The 15,331-nt window shown below is 48.0% G+C and overlaps 2 protein-coding genes across 8 annotated transcripts in view; both read right to left on the bottom strand.

Annotated features, from left to right (window-relative positions):
• Positions 1-1,474: 1,474 nt before the first annotated feature.
• On the bottom strand, positions 1,475-5,546 carry FUT11 (fucosyltransferase 11). 2 transcript variants are annotated; one of them, XM_032256423.1, is made up of 3 exons: positions 4,677-5,546; positions 3,924-4,549; positions 1,475-1,879 (listed from the first exon to the last, which is right to left on the bottom strand). In XM_032256423.1, the coding sequence occupies exons 1-3, from the start codon at positions 5,382-5,384 to the stop codon at positions 1,735-1,737; spliced, it is 1,479 nt and encodes a 492-aa protein (XP_032112314.1). In that variant the 5' UTR covers positions 5,385-5,546; the 3' UTR covers positions 1,475-1,734. The 2 variants fall into 2 exon arrangements, with proteins under 2 accessions (XP_032112314.1, XP_032112315.1); XM_032256424.1 differs by lacking the exon at positions 1,475-1,879 and adding an exon at positions 1,894-2,001.
• SEC24C (SEC24 homolog C, COPII coat complex component) overlaps positions 5,544-15,331 on the bottom strand; it is a 28,134-nt gene continuing 18,346 nt past the window's right edge. For 4 of the 6 annotated variants that reach the window (XM_032256411.1, XM_032256407.1, XM_032256408.1 and 1 more), the window contains 18 exons: positions 15,141-15,209; positions 13,734-13,845; positions 13,375-13,502; positions 12,091-12,229; positions 11,764-11,879; positions 11,471-11,595; positions 11,140-11,331; positions 10,828-10,921; positions 10,513-10,629; positions 9,693-9,863; positions 8,795-8,891; positions 8,547-8,692; positions 8,221-8,359; positions 7,973-8,091; positions 7,691-7,870; positions 7,246-7,437; positions 6,933-7,022; positions 5,544-6,781 (listed from right to left, as the gene is read on the bottom strand). In XM_032256411.1, the coding sequence (XP_032112302.1) occupies positions 6,641-6,781; positions 6,933-7,022; positions 7,246-7,437; positions 7,691-7,870; positions 7,973-8,091; positions 8,221-8,359; positions 8,547-8,692; positions 8,795-8,891; positions 9,693-9,863; positions 10,513-10,629; positions 10,828-10,921; positions 11,140-11,331; positions 11,471-11,595; positions 11,764-11,879; positions 12,091-12,229; positions 13,375-13,502; positions 13,734-13,845; positions 15,141-15,209 (2,367 nt within the window). In that variant the 3' untranslated portion in view covers positions 5,544-6,640. The remainder of the gene's footprint in view (positions 6,782-6,932; positions 7,023-7,245; positions 7,438-7,690; positions 7,871-7,972; positions 8,092-8,220; positions 8,360-8,546; positions 8,693-8,794; positions 8,892-9,692; positions 9,864-10,512; positions 10,630-10,827; positions 10,922-11,139; positions 11,332-11,470; positions 11,596-11,763; positions 11,880-12,090; positions 12,230-13,374; positions 13,503-13,733; positions 13,846-15,140; positions 15,210-15,331) is intronic. The other 2 variants (XM_032256409.1, XM_032256410.1) reach the window with 2 other exon arrangements.

The raw sequence follows: 15,331 nt of genomic DNA, 5'->3' as shown, positions 1-15,331 counted from the left end.
TTTTTTTTGGTCAACCTACTAAATGAAAAATTTGCACTTTGACTCATAGTAGCCTATTTTAACATTTCAAAGTCACTTAAAGGAAAATATGACTTTTTCTGCCATAATTCCCAGTATTAGTCTCCATCTTTGGTCAAAAAAGGGGACAGGGCAATACATTAAATTGACAAGGCATATAATAGCCACTGAATCTTTCTGTTCATGAGAAGGAATTCCAGATATACCATAAATAGGATGCAAACCAGCAGTAAGAATGATGGCAAGGTTTCTGTATTTCAGAAATTGTGGGAAAGGGCCTTAAACCAGGAAAGACAAGTCCATTTAAAAATATATATTTATTTTAAGACTGTCTTGCCCTGTCACTGAGGCTGGAGTACAGTGGTATGATCATAGCTCACTGCAGACTTAAATTCCTGGGCTCAAGTAATCCTCCTGCCTCAACCTCCCAAGTAGCTACAGCTACAGGTGTGCACAACCGTGTCCTGCTAATTCTTTTATGTTTTGTAGAGACAGGGTTTTGCTATGTTGCCCAGGATGGTCTCAAACTCCTGGCTTCAAGCAGTCATCCCTCCTTGGCCTCTCCAAGTGCTGGGATTACAGGCATAAGCCACTACACCTGGCCAGAAAAAGCCTTTAAAAAAAAAAATTAGGGCTGGGTGAGGTAAATGATACCTGTAAACCCAGCACTCTGGGAGGCCAAGGTAGATGGATTGCTTGATCCAGGAGTTGGAGACCAACCTGGGCAACATGGCAAAACCTCATCTCTACAAAAAATATGAAAAGATAAAGTAAAATAAAAGTTTGACATGAAAGCAAAGTACATAATATAAAAAATGCAATCCCGGAAAACCAGAATACTATCCACCAGAAGTTTTGCTTCTCCACTGACATAACAATTTATAAAGCAGACGAGGAAAAAAGATTATTGGGAAAAGTACTTAATAATGAGGAGTTTGGGGAACAGAATAGAAGTTATGAGTCGTAACCTGACCCATCTTACTTCACTGGTAGTCATATACAATTGAAAGGCTGAAACAACAAACAAAACAACAACAACAAAATATATATATATATATATATATATATATATATATATATATATATAAAAGAAAGGATAAAACAGAGAAGTGAGTCCTTTAAAACCTCTGTTGGGGCTGAGCGCGGTGGCTTACGCCTGTAATCCCAGCACTTTGGGAGGCGGAGGCAGGTGGATCACGAGGTCAGGAGCTCGAGAACAGCCTGACCAACATGGTGAAAGCCTGTCTCTACTAAAAATACAAAAATTAGCCAGGTGTGATGAAGCGCGCCTGTAATCTCAAACTATTCAGGAGGCTGAAGCAGGAGAATTGCTTGAACCCGGGAGGCGGAGAGTGCACTGAACCAAGATCACACCACTGCACACCAACCCGGGGGGATAGAACGAGACTCCCATCTGAAAACAAAACAAAACAAACCAACTCTGTTGGACCAGCACCTTGAATCAAATGGATGTTTTAAGCTTGTATTTCCCAGTGAACCAAGAATTGTATGTCTTTATCTCTCCTTGAGGAGAAGCCCTATGTTAGACCTTGGCTACTCATCATTAAGATAAAATCTTAATAGATAAAACTAGGATTCCTTGAATCCATGAAAAGACAGTGTCCATTAAGGGTTTGTGAGGTGGATGCTCCTTATGTCCTACGGTAGAATAAAATCCCCTTAGCTCCACCAAGTTAAACGCTCTTGCAAGGGCACTTAGAGATGTTGCCTTTTCATGAAGATTTCATGTAGGTAATCCCAAAATTTCCTCTGCTGTGTTTCATTGTTGTGGATCATGGCAGTGAGAGCTTCTCCCTGGTCCAGACCTTGCCAGTAATCTTGCAGCCACATCTCTTTCCAACTGAAATACCAAAATGAGGGTTGGATTATGGAACTATAGCAGAGCTATCAGTCCTGCCTTTCTCTGAGCAGGGCCAAAGAAATCTTAAACAGATACAGAGGTCTCTAACTTGGACAAGAATGCTGTGAAGGAAAGACAATGTGAAGTAAATCCAGTATTAGCAGAAGTGACAGGCAGTAAGCCACAAACACAAAGACATCACACAGCCTACGCAATGAATTGCAATTCCTGACTTGCCTGCTTCTGGCTCCCAAATATGGAGGGAGTTCAGAGACAGGCAAAGCAGAGAGCAGACTGGAAGTGGTCTCCCTAAGGAAAGCAAGGGGGCAGGGGTCTTTAGATGATTATCTTTTAAGTTTCACCTTTACCCCAATAATCAAAATGAAGGTGCATCAAAATGAAGTGGCATCTAGTATCAAGAAAAGATGTAACCTGAATATTTATTTTCTTAGTATTTTACTTTTTTTTTTTTTTTTTGAGACAGAGTCTTGCCCTGTAACCAGGCTGGAGGGCAATGGCGTGATCTTGGCTCACTGCAACCTCCACCTCCCAGTTCAAGTGATTCTTCCGCCTCAGCCTCCCCAGTAACTGGGACTACAAACGTGCACCACCATGCCTGGCTAATTTTTCTATTTTTAGTGGAGACAGTTTCACCATGTTGGCCAGGATGGTCTCAATCGTGACCTTGTGATCTATCTGCCTCAGCCTCCCAAAGTGCTGGGATTACAGGCATGAGCCACCACACCGGGCCAATGTTTTACATCTTTTCATACTTTTCCTCTAGTAAATCATGTTATATTCAGATACAAACAATTTGTAGTTAGATACAAATTATTTGGTGAAGACCAACCATCGGGACAAAACTGCCAGCAGCATATATTAATAAATGGTCTTCTGCTGCCATCCACTGTCCAAGTCAGTCTCAGGAAGCCATTCTAGCAGCCTTACTTCAGCTTAATAATCTTATCACCTCCCACCCAACAGGTGTGGCTTGCTGCAAGTGGCTTCAACATTTTCCCACCCCACACCTCATGCTGGCCTTGTTTCCCAATACCACCACCTTTTGCGACCTACTACAGTAGCCTAATTTGCTTCCCTCTGATGCACATTGCACATCATTGTGTGTGTGTGTGTGTGTGTGTGAGAGAGAGAGACAGAGAGAGAGAGAGAGAGAGAGAGAGAGACAGAGACAGACACAGAATCTTATTCCAATCCTGGCTGCAGTGGCATGATCCTGGCTCACTACCACCTTGAACTCCTGGGTTCAAGCAATCCACCGGCCACAGCCTCCCAAGTAGCCAGGACTACAGGCATACACCAAACCCCCCACCGGGCTTTTATTTTATTTTTTAAATTGTAGATACAGGGTCTTGTGACATTGTCCAGGCTGGTCTGGAACTCCTGGCCTCCAGTGTTCCTCCCACCTTGACCTCCCGAAGTGCTGGGATTACACGCGTGAGTCACCGTGCCCAGCCATGCCTGGCTTTTCTAGTTACACAGGCAGTGTGTCCTCACATGCACCAACCACATGGGGCTCATCCTCAGCACAGCCACTTAAAAAAAATTATGCCTGGTTAACAGGTGTAAGCCCTGACTATTGCAGAAAAGCCTCCCTCAAAATGATCTCTACTCCCCACTCCCATTTCTACTCTATAAAAGGTGCTCAAATAGCTGAGTTGATTGTCAGTACTGTCCAAACTCCTGACCCTGGTATTCATGATATTTATAGCCTGGCCCCCATTTATTTGCCCCATTTTCTCTCTCCCTTATCACCTCTGTGCTCTGGTTCAATCCTTTTTTGAACCACTACTGGAAACATTGTCTACATAAGCTGATTTTCATATGTTGTTGCCTTGGATTATCAGCTATTCAGCTTTTTCAGCTTGCCTTATCCCCCCAACTAGACTGTTGACACCTTAAAAGCAGAGTGAGCCCATGTCATAATTTCCTCCTGCACCTGCTCAGCACCTAGTGCTAGTTCATTGCCCACAGTAAGCAAGTAAATAAATGATTTGATGGCCGCAGGGGACCCCAGGACTCTTACCTGTCGTTCTCAGGAATCTCTTCCACATTGCCAAAACCAGGTGTGGGCATTGGGCAGTCCATGTGTGAGGGTTGGGCAATGTGGGGCTCAGGGATGGGACTGTCGCCGGGAGAGGCCGCGTGGGCTTTCTCGGCATCCAGTCGAGCCAGTTCATGGTCACAGACGAAACACTCGAAGCCGTTGAGGTAGTTAGGCAGCAAAGGATCATTCAATCCCCACTCCCGATGCTTCAGACTATCCAGAAGGAATTGGTTGGTGATGCCCCCAGGTTGCTTGTATGCCAGGTATTTCATATATTCCTCATCATTCTTGTCCAGAAAGTCAATAAACTCTGCCAGCTTCTGAGGAGACTCAAAATCATCAATCAGGATGATGGAATGATTGTTCGGCATCCAGTCTCTCACAGAGGGAGAGCCGCGGTACACAGGCACAGCGCCCAGATGCATGGGACGCCACAGTTTTTCTGTCATGTAGTCGTTACAGATAGCATTTTCCAGGGCCAAGTGGAACTTATAGCGGGACAAGAAGGCCAAGAGCTCTGGATCCTCGGTGGTAGCCGTGGCTGTGTCCTGCAGCCGCGCGGTGGGCAGCTCCCGATTCTGCAGGCATTTCCCGTAGGAGTCTACCTGGAACGGGTAGAGTTGGGTGGTTAAGAGGGTGCGGCCGGGAGGCACGAACACCTGGAGTCCTGGCGTCAGCCCGCCCACGCCCCTACCCCCCGCGCTCAGTTTCCTCCAGCCTGCCCTCACTTACCGGGATGTGGCGCATGAGCTCGCGCACGTAGCGGTCCCGGTCCGCGGGCACGTCGCAGTGGGACTGCAAATAGAGCAGCGGCGCGTAGCCACGGCGGCGCCACTCCGCGCGTTCTTGGAGCGGAGGCACCGGGCGGCGCAGATAGGCGGTCCCGGGGAGCCACTGCAGTGACAGCGGGTAGTCTGAGTGGCGACTGAAAGTGGAGGTAAGATTGAAGAGGCGGATGCCCGGGCCGTGGCTCAACAAGAAGTTGTTAAGGGGCGACTCCTCGTGCAGGAGCGCCCAGCTCTGGTGTGCCAGGCGCGGCAGCGGCGCGTCAGACGCGCGGAAGTCGGTGCCGTAGAAGAGCAGCGCGCGCGTCCGCGAGTCCCTCAGCGCTCGGCGGTTCCGGGACGCCACGCACGCGCCGCGCGCACAGTCGATGCGCTCCGAGTCTCCCGCGAAGTGAGGGAACAGGCCTGGGCTCCACCACAACAGCACTGGCAAGTCCCCTGCCTCCTCCCTCCCTGGCCGCGGGGTCCTGGGGCTGCGCGTCATCCCCACCGCGCCCAGCGCGGATGGCGGCCGAAAAACCGCGCCATCCCATGGTTCCGCCCACTCCGCCTCTCCGCCGGTTTCCCTCTCCACCACGGGCCCAGAGCCGCTGGCTGCATAGACACTGAGCACTCCCAGGAGGGCCAGCACCGCCCCAGTGGGGCCGTCCGCCATGTCCACTCTGGCAGCCGGCCCTCTCGGCCAGCTCGGGACTCCGCCCAGCGGCGAGTCGTGATGGAACGATACGCCACTGGGGCAGGCGGCGCATGCGCAGCTCCGCTCAGCCGGCGGCCAGAGCTAAAAGCAAAGAGCTTTTGGCAGTAAAGATGAGGCTAATGGTTACATCTTAATTTATTTTATTTCTTTACAAATTAAAGATGCATTGAAAAATAAACCAATGAAGAGAAATGATAGGTCCAGAGCAGGGGCACCCCAGGCAGGGAGCAGGCAAGCCTGGCCACCATCAAGCCTAGCCCTTGTCCTGCCCCCAACCAGTTGGGGTTGGAAGATAACTCTCAGCCACTCAGTCAATACCAAAGCCCAAGCGGTGTCCCGGCGGGAGAGAACGACGCTCCAGCTGCCTCTGCCTCTCTCCCCAACAACCCCGGGCCTGGAGATGCAGTGTTTCTCGTGGGAGCTCAGAGTGGGACGTGAACTGGCTCTGTGAGGTATTGCAAGTTGATGACCAGGCTCCCTACAGAACCCTCCAGTGTTGGGTCCTCTCCAGCTGGAAAGAGGCTGGCACCTCTCCAAGGTCTTAATATATTTTGCAAGTCAGGTCTCAGGTCATTCACCTCTGACAGTGTGCCTCTCTATCCATGGAGCGATCATCAGTCATTGCAGGAGAGAGAGCAAGCAAGCGAGCAGTGGAAGCAGAAAAACCACCACCCTCAGTGACTGACTTGACTGCTAACCTCCAGGCCCAAGGACTGGTCACTTTTCTCTCCACCACCAATGGGCTATACTCCAGCTCTTGTGCACCTGTATGTTTTATCCCTAATATAGGAAGTTGCTGATGACACTGAGCTGAATTAGCCGCCCCTGTAGTATCCTTAGGATGCCCACTCTTTCCTGCCTGCCCCTCTCTTCTTGGAGGCTGGTCCAAAGGGACACTTAATATTGCCAGGGTCTGGGTGCCTCCAAACCCAATACCGAATCATATTCAGTGAACTGAGAAACTACATTCATTATGACAGGATTAGCAGGAAAAGGAGGGTAGACCAAGGGAACAGGGGCACCTTCTATCAGCAGGACATGACAGAGTGGTAGGATACTTGAGCCCAGAAAGAAGGTGTCTCCTTTTATCTCCCCCTCCCCGCAAAGAGACTGAGGTCGGCTTACATAAGATATGGTATTGTCCTAATTTCTCTGACATCCTGGGGTGCTTTCTGGAAGCTGGCCTGGGACCCTATGCCATTTACCCACTTGCTTTAGCTCAGTAGCTGCCGAATTTCCTTGTGCATATGACAGAGAAAGTCCACATAGGATGCTCCCCCACTCAGACTCTTGTCTTCCACCAGGAAGTGCTTGAACAGCATCTCCAGCTTGTCCTCCTGTTTCACCACGATAAGCTATGGCCAGAATACAGGGTTCATGAGGCAAGGCCAAAGGAAATTAAACATGCCCAGAAATCCCATTATGCAGTCACTTATTCATTCCCTGCCCCACCCCAACTTCCAGGTGAGGACAAGGTAAGAAATCCAGGGTTCAGATCAGTGTTACCTTCATGTACCGTGATCTCTGTGCTCTTAAGCTATCAATGAGGCCTCGAACCTTCTTGGACAGTGGATTATCCAGAACTGGCAGAACACTCTAGAACAGAAAATTCATTTATCCTTATGGTAAGGAACTCTGCAGTAAAGGTAGGGAGGCACATATCTATGCATCATCTGAAACAAGGAAGTCTGGGAAGAATGACAGCAACTACCCTCATCCCCAAGTGTTCCCTGATATTTGAGGCGACTAGCATATTAACTTTACTGGCTTCCAATCATTTCACAAAGTATACTAATTCTCCTTGACTCCCTGCCCTCACCAAGCCACTGGTGATCTGACTGAAGGAGGAGACGCTGAAAAGGCTCTGGACAACACCCTGTTGGACGCTTGCTCCCACCCAGAGGAAAAGGTTGAGCCCATTCTCCAGCAAGTATATATCCCCATTGCTTAGACGCTCTTCAGAGGCTCGAACTGCTGTTGGTTCGGTGGTACTCTCAATGGGAGATTTTGTCTAGACAAAAGGAAGAAAAAGGTTACTAAGGACCATAAGACAAGTCTGCCCCCCACCACACACAAAATTCTGAAAGCTAAGTCCTCAGACACCACCCCTTATGGAGTCTTAGTAACTCTCTCAGTGTGAAAATTGTATCAGCTAAAATACATAAAAACAAATTCCACTAGTGTCAGATATTAGCCTATCCTTTCCTCCTTCTAAGAGGCCCTTTGCTCCGTGCAATATCTCATACTCCAACCCTCAATCACACCAAAGGTAGGAGCCGAGGGTAGAAGAAGACATTGGTCTCAGCCACATCCATGGAGGTAACTAGCTGTCGGACATAGGCACGGTCATCAGTAGTGACTTCAGCTCCAGGCTGCAGGACATCACTCTTCAACACACAGTTCAGGTAAACTGGGAGTAGCTTCATGCACTCAGGAAGGATCAACTGAGGGGGTTATCAAAAAAAAGTCAATGATCATGAGAAATCCTTCCCAAATGCAAACATCTGTCCCAACAAGCCCACCTCCCACTAATATACTTGCCCCACCTGTCCTGCAGAGGAGGGGCTAGCGCAGTTCTTTCTGTAACAGGCCAGAATCTGGGCACACTGGGTGATGAGAGTGTCACGAACAGCCTTCACAGGGCTATTCAGGACTCCCCGATATGCTGGATGGGAAAGTGAAGATAGTCACTGGTCAGCCACCCATCATATGTGCTTTCCTACCACCACAACTACCCACTGACCATCCTGGACCTCTCGGCCCCAGTCCCACCATTCCCTGCCTCTACCCTCACCAAACTTGGCCATGTAGTTGATAAGCGTGTCAGTCTCACAGTTTCGATACAGATCAGCCAGCTGGGTGCAGCAGTTCAGGGCCAGGTTATGGATGCGGAGCCGACGCTGCCCTGCACAGCTGGTATAAAGCAGGGCACACTAGGGGAAAGGAAAAAGGGGGAACTCACATCCCTCCCTCACAGAGGCCCTTTGCCACATTATTAAACTAGAAGAAATGAGCCACTCCCCTGCCCAGTCTCTTCCAGTCCTCTCTATCCATGCCTCACCCTCTTCTATACTCAGCTAATGACACACTTCCTGCCCAGCCCCGCCTCCCGCCTGCCACCTGCAGGAGGGCTCCGCTCTCTTCATTGAGCCGATCATCATGCTTGAACTCCACAGTCACCGTTTTGTCCCCATCTAGCCCAGCCAGCTCCACATCTGTCGTGTTGCTCATGTAGAAAGCTCCAAAGAAATCTACAGCACGGATACCTGAGGCCACATGGACAGCGTCATGGCAAAATGTATGACAAGTGCCACATGCCTCCCTCCCAGATTTAGCCCCCCACCTGCTCTTTTCCAACCAGGACTGACCAGTACTTGTCCGGACTCGCATCACAGCATCAAAGCCAACAACCTTCTGGACATCACGACGCAGGTCACTCAGGAACCGCTCCTGGTCATTCTCCACCTGCAGGCCCCCAGGCCCAGAGTCATATCACTGACTAAACATAGCTCATCCTGCGGACAATCTCCCTGTACCCCTTCTACTCTACAAGGCCACTTAATTATCATCATAATAACAGTGAAGATAATGATGATGACAATAATAGCTTTTCAACACTTAGACTGCATGCCAGTTACCACAGAATGCTTTATATATGATTATTTAATTCTGTACACAAATCCTAATTAAGTATTTTAACCCCATTTTGCAGATGAAGGAACAAAAGAGGGAATACTTAAGTAATTTATCCTAGGTCATGTAGCTAGTAAGTGGTAGGGCCAGAATATCAATGCAGGACTGATTCCAAGGCCCATGCTCCTAACTGCTGCATTCTCAGGCTCATTTCTTTATGCTATTTGGTCTTCTCTTCCAATACTATTTCTTTTTTTTTTGGAGACAGAGTCTCACTCTATGGCCTAGGCTGGAATGCAATGGCATGATTTCGGCTCACTGCAACCTCTGCCTCCCAGGTTCAAGGGATTCTCCTGCCCCTTCCTCCCAAGTAGCTGGGATTACAGGTGCCCACCACCAAACCCAGCTAATTTATTTTTAGTAGAGATGGGGTTTCGCCATGTTGGCCAGTCTGGTCTTGAACTCCTGACATCAGGCGATCTGCCTGTCTCAACCTCCCAAAGTGCCGGGATTACAGGCGTGAGCCACCATGCCTGGCCCCGACACTATTTCGATTAATGAGTCAATCACTCCATATATAAGCAGATATTCCCAGCCCTGCTGCCACCTGCCACCCAGAATCCCACGCCATACCTGAAAGCAAGCATATTTGTAGACAGAGCCACCAGTGAGCTGGGGCACAACAGAGAGTGTGGCCACATCCACATACTGGTTAGGGAAGAGGAAGAGATCTATACAGCAGCCTTGGGCCACACACTCTTTGGCCAGGGTCTGATAGGCACCTGTCTGAGGCTGGAACAGAGTCTGGGGAAGAGCAGAAGAAAATGTTCAAATATTTCAGCTCCGCCCTATTTGAGAACTGTGTATCTAACATGAGATATTCAAATTCATGGAAGACTTCAGATGTAGGATTTTGCAATAGTAGTAAAAAAGTTCTCTTTTACATTATTTTTATTTTTTTGAGACAAGGTCTCACCCTGTCGCCCAGGCTGGCACATAGTGGCATGATCTCAGTTCACTGCAACCTCTGCCTCCCAGGTTCAAGCGATTCTCCTGCCTCAGCCTCCCAAGTAGCTGAGATTACAGGTGTGTGCCACCACACCTGGCTAATTTTTGTATTTTTAGTAGAGACAGGATTTTGCCATGTTGGTCAGGCTGGTCTCAAACTCTTGGCCTCAAAAACCCATCCTTCGTGGCCTCCCAAAGCGCTGGGATTACAGGCATGAGCTACCATGCCCGGCCAAAAGTTCTCTTTTAAAAAATAAATAGAAGAGTCTACCAACAGCATTGGCATGGAATGGAGTAGAGAGGTGTGGCAGCAGTGGAAGTTGGCAGTCACAGATATGGTTTTGAAAGGGTGGAGTGTCTGATCCTAGCCCCCATCAAGAAAGTAGAGTCCCCACGTCTTCTGTAATAAAAAATCCTTCCCCTCCACCATTTTCCAATCCCATACCTTCTCCTTGTCTGTGTTGATCAGCTTCCTGTCATCTCTGTTCTTCAGTTTCCCTGGGGCCTCTGCAATGGGCAGGGATGTATGGAATAGAAAGAGCTTCCCTGCACACTCAGCAGCCTAGGAAAAAAATAAAGGACTACTTGTTCATTCTTTATTTATCCATCCCTTCCCCTGTCATTTATGAAAGCACCAACTATGTCAGACAGTCTAACTTACTGGACAGTCATGAACTATTAAAGAGAGAGAGGTTGTATCCTAGGGGATAAGATGGTCAGAGGAAAATGAGTTAAAGATTGCCAGATATTCCAGCCTTACCTTCAGAGCCTCCATCCCAGCCTGGATAACTGGGACAAATACTGTCTCTGTTTCCCTTGTGTCTGCAAACATTTCTGGAATTTGATCCAATAAGCTAAAGAGATAGGTGACGGAAGACAACCAAAATTGCTATCCAGATTCCAGATGCCTCAGTTCTCAATTCCCTAAAGAGTCATAAGGCCTCTAGACTCTGACAACTCCTTAGCCACAGCCCCTTTCTATCTACTGTCCAACACCTCTGCTCAACTCCATTACCTTCTATGATGGTACCCATGTCACCCCCAACCTTTACCTCCACAATATGGCTCTTACCTGGTGATTACTGCCCGAGACTCATTGACGTTGACCAGGAAGCCATCCAACAGTGGCACAAACATGTCAGCCACATCAGACACAACCATCATCTGTGGCTGGGCCAATGAGCTCTTCACATTGTAGAAGTGGAGCACCTTATTGTAGGTGACAAAGCCAACGCGGATTGCTGACTCTTCTGCCCCACACTCCCTGTAGAAGGTGACACTGTTACCTAGACTTGCCACCTTTTCCACCACCCACAACTCCATGACATCAGGCTACATCTCTTCAGTCAACCCCGATACCCTATCATTAACCCCAGGAAACACTTCAGTTCTGTAACTCTCACCTAGGTAGAAAGTCTAATAGTGACTTGAGTTCCTCACAGAGGAGCCTAACAAGACCAGTCCTGATGGCATTGTAGGAGACATCAATCATAAAGATGAAGGCAGGAGGGCTGGGGAACTTATTGTTCTGCAGAGGAAGAAAATGTTGGGCGAGAGGGGTACTGGTAAGCAGGCCAGTTGACTAGAGAGAATCAGCATCAAAAGGGACAAAAAAGGGTGAGGGAAATGATAACAGCCATTCTTAGCTGTCTCATTATCCTCCACCCACTGCTCCTCCCATGCTACCTTCCCTCACCTTGCAGTAATCTACGGTGGCCAAGAATTCATAAGAGCCCAGGGATAGCTCAGGACGGTCATAAGCATCCACACGTTTGCCGGTATGATCCAGGTGCTGAAAATACTGGGGGGGAACTGTAGGGAGCATGGCAGTGTGTTACTTGAAGATCCACTTTCAATCTTAGTACATCTGGCCCTAGCTGAGCTTACTCCACTGTCCCCCATTCTCATGTGCCCTACCTTCCCCAGCTCCTGAAAAATGGACCCTCATCTCTCTAACTATTAATAGAGAACAAGGAAGATGCAATGAAGACCTTCCCCCAAATCCCAGCTTCCATGAACATACCATCATTGATACAGCTGCAAAAACAGCACTGGAAGCGCCTCCCTCCTTCAATGAACTGCATAAAGGGGCACATGTATGCTTTGCAGCGGTTGCAGCGCAAAGGGCCAGATTCCCCATGGTCCACAACATATGGTGAAGCCTAAGGAGCAAAGGGGAGGGGATCAGACATAAAGGAAAACTACAGTAGGTTCAGACATGTGGCAGGAGATGAGGAGAAACAACCAGAGGGAGAAGGGGTATGGAGCAGATACTTTGTCTGCAGAGGGAGTAGGGAGTACAGTGATGAAAGGAAGTAAGGACAAATCACAGGAAAATGTCCCTATGAGTAAAAATTATATAGTTCCCTCTTCCTACACTCTACCCCCAGAGCTCCATTTCTCACTGGAAGACAAGAGGAACTGCAAAACCAGCCATATGAGACCAGGAGCTGCCACGAGCATATGAGGGAGAAAGCCAAAATTATCTAAAATTCTCCTTTCTGGCCCCATCTCTAATCCCCTTCACTATTGCTCTAGGGATCCTGACTCCAGCTTTCTTCCCTAACCAAGTATCTATAACACCTCCTCCCCTATCCCTGGGATTGTGCCAGCTACTGATGCCCCAGGCAAATGTCACCCTACACATACGAGATCAATGCCCAACTATCCCCAGTGGTATCCAAATAGAAATCCTCAAACAGAGAGAGGAAGACAGAGAGAGAAGCAGAATATAAACTGAGCCCTGGGCTTCTAGTAATAGAAAACCCTATCCTAAGATAAGCAAGGCTGAATATGAATATCCTACAAAGGCCTGGTGGAACAGCTGCCTAGCTTCTCTCTTTATGCTGAATCAGGTACTGGGGTGACAGATCAGGTCCCAAAACAGGTGAGAGAAGGATCACGGGATCCTAATCTACCTTTTCTCTTATATGGTGTCCTAACAGCCCTAACATGGGATGACAGGATAGTCAGAAGAACACAGAATGATGTCCTTATCATCTGGAGGGGACCATGATAAGAGAGGATCCTATATTCAGCTGTCTTCTCCCCTACAATTTGGCCCTACCTCTTTTCATACTGTTTGTTCCCTCTAAGGACCCTGTTCCTTCCCAGCAATGTCTTGGGCTTTTGCTTGCATCCCTACCATCCCCTCTCCAGGCATGAGCCCCGGGATAAAAAGTTACTAAAGATATTCTCCTTTCTTGCCCAACTAAAATATCTTCCATTGTGAGGTCAGAATCATATCCAGGAAAAAGGTTTAGTCCTCCCTCCCTTTCATTACACTCTAGCCCTTTCCCTGACTCACCTCGTCTGGGGGCAGCGTTGCCAGCGGCTTGATGACTGCTGCCAGGGGCACCTGAGCCTGCTTAGCCATGTCAGATGTACAGGGGATATTATAGGATGTACATCGGATGTATCGGGGACTTGCATTCCCTGAAGGAGGAGGCAGAAGACCCAAGTCAGATCACAGAATCCTTCTAGACACCAGCTCTCCATTGGTGATCCACACCATCAACTCCACAAAGCTAGAGGTGATAGTGGCGTTTTCCCCCAGAGGGACTAGAGGGAACTTGTCTCTGGTTAAAATCTTTCAAAAAAGCCCGATTCATAAGCTGATAATCTTGAAGAAAAAGCCCCTGTGGGAGGAGCTAATTCCATTCTCACCTTGGTCTTTCACCAGGAAGTTGGTAGTGACTAAGGGTGGCACCTGGCCCCGTACTCCAGTAACAAATGGCTCTGTACCCCGGTTGTTCCTGTCATCTTCAATGACCTGAATCTGCAGAGAAGTGAAATGAGTGAGGTGACAGAAGAAAATGAAGTGTCAGGTCCCAGAGTGCCAAGAGAAAAAAAGGCTAGAACTGTAACACAAAAAATAAAAATTTGCCAAGGAATACCTCATGCACCAGGCCTGTTTTCCTTCTGGAGATCATATAAAATGCTGCAATGCCAATCTTTCACTCTACAGCAGCAAAATGTGGGGCAGTCAACATGAGAATGGGCTTCTTTATGAATTGTCCCCAACCCCCCATCAATGGTGAACACCTTCTCATTCCTCCCATTCCAGGAAAGCCCCGCTGTGATCACAAAACTTCAAACATGATTAGATTCCATTCCCCTCCCCCATCAAGACTTCTCCCCTCTTCTCCCCAAGACACATTCTGAGTCAGAGCAGGAAAACAGACAACAGTAACCATGTAAAAATGAATCTACCTGGAATGACTCTACACTCAATGAAATTACAAGGGACAGGGTGAAGAGAGATTTAAACAGCCAGAAATGATCAAGTAAGGTGAGGAAGCAGATGCTGCCTTACTTTTTCAGGTTAAGCATCAATGTAGGAGGAGAGGATAAGTACCCAATCCATATAGCTCAATCCTCAGTCCTCCACATTTTGACAGACTCAACAAAGGAAATTAAAGGACCTGCAAAGCTGGTATTCAGACCTTTACGCAGGCTCATGATCTTTGGTCACTTACTTCAAGATGGGTTTGGAAAACTAGAAAAAGCAAAGTGCAAATGAGACTCTGTATCCCATAGCAGAAAGGGTTGAAGCTTAGAAATATATCAAGAGTCAAAAAGACTCTTCAGATCAGAAAGTGTCCATACTTTCCCAAACCAGCAGTCCCTTCTCCTGTAAGAAATGCCAGTTTGGGATGCCATGAACCTGTACGTTCCTACCCTAATATTTCTCCACAACAGGCTACAGAAAAATCCAAAGTGGAATGATCTACTGTTCAACTTTGTCCTCTTCCATCACACCACATGTAAGCTCCTGGAGGAGCCAGCAGGACTAAAGCCAAGGCTTGACATGCCACATGACCCCGCCCTTAGAGCCTGACCTTCCACCACCCCATACTCAAGGCAAACAGCTTGCTACCTCTTCATTACATGGTGATTTGAGGCATGCATATCCTTTTAGCTTGTACAAGTGAGTATCTAGAAGGACTAGGGCTAAAGGAAGAGAATGGAGAGGAATGGACATGGTGGATGAGGTGAAGATGAGGTCACAAGCATGCATGGATGGCACTAACACAGAAATGACATGCACAAACACCCACCCCCTGCACTTACTGGACTAGGAATGGCATCAGGGTCTATTCTGTGCCTGGTTTTCTGCTGAGGAGGCAGCTCATTGAGTTGCTTTTAGTGTTTTAATAAAAAAGGCAGCAGGGGAACACAGGGAGAAAGACAAAAGAACAAGAGGCAGATGTTACTTCTCTCAACCCTGTTGAGTCAGACATGAACAGCTGGAACCCAGCTTA

Source organism: Sapajus apella, unplaced genomic scaffold (genome assembly GCF_009761245.1).
Source record: "Sapajus apella isolate SASKATOON/1434 unplaced genomic scaffold, GSC_monkey_1.0 scaffold94, whole genome shotgun sequence".
Taxonomy (NCBI): Eukaryota; Metazoa; Chordata; class Mammalia; order Primates; family Cebidae; genus Sapajus; species Sapajus apella.
The sequence above is the reverse complement of the archived record's forward strand: the minus strand, read 5'-3'. Positions and strand labels throughout refer to the sequence as shown.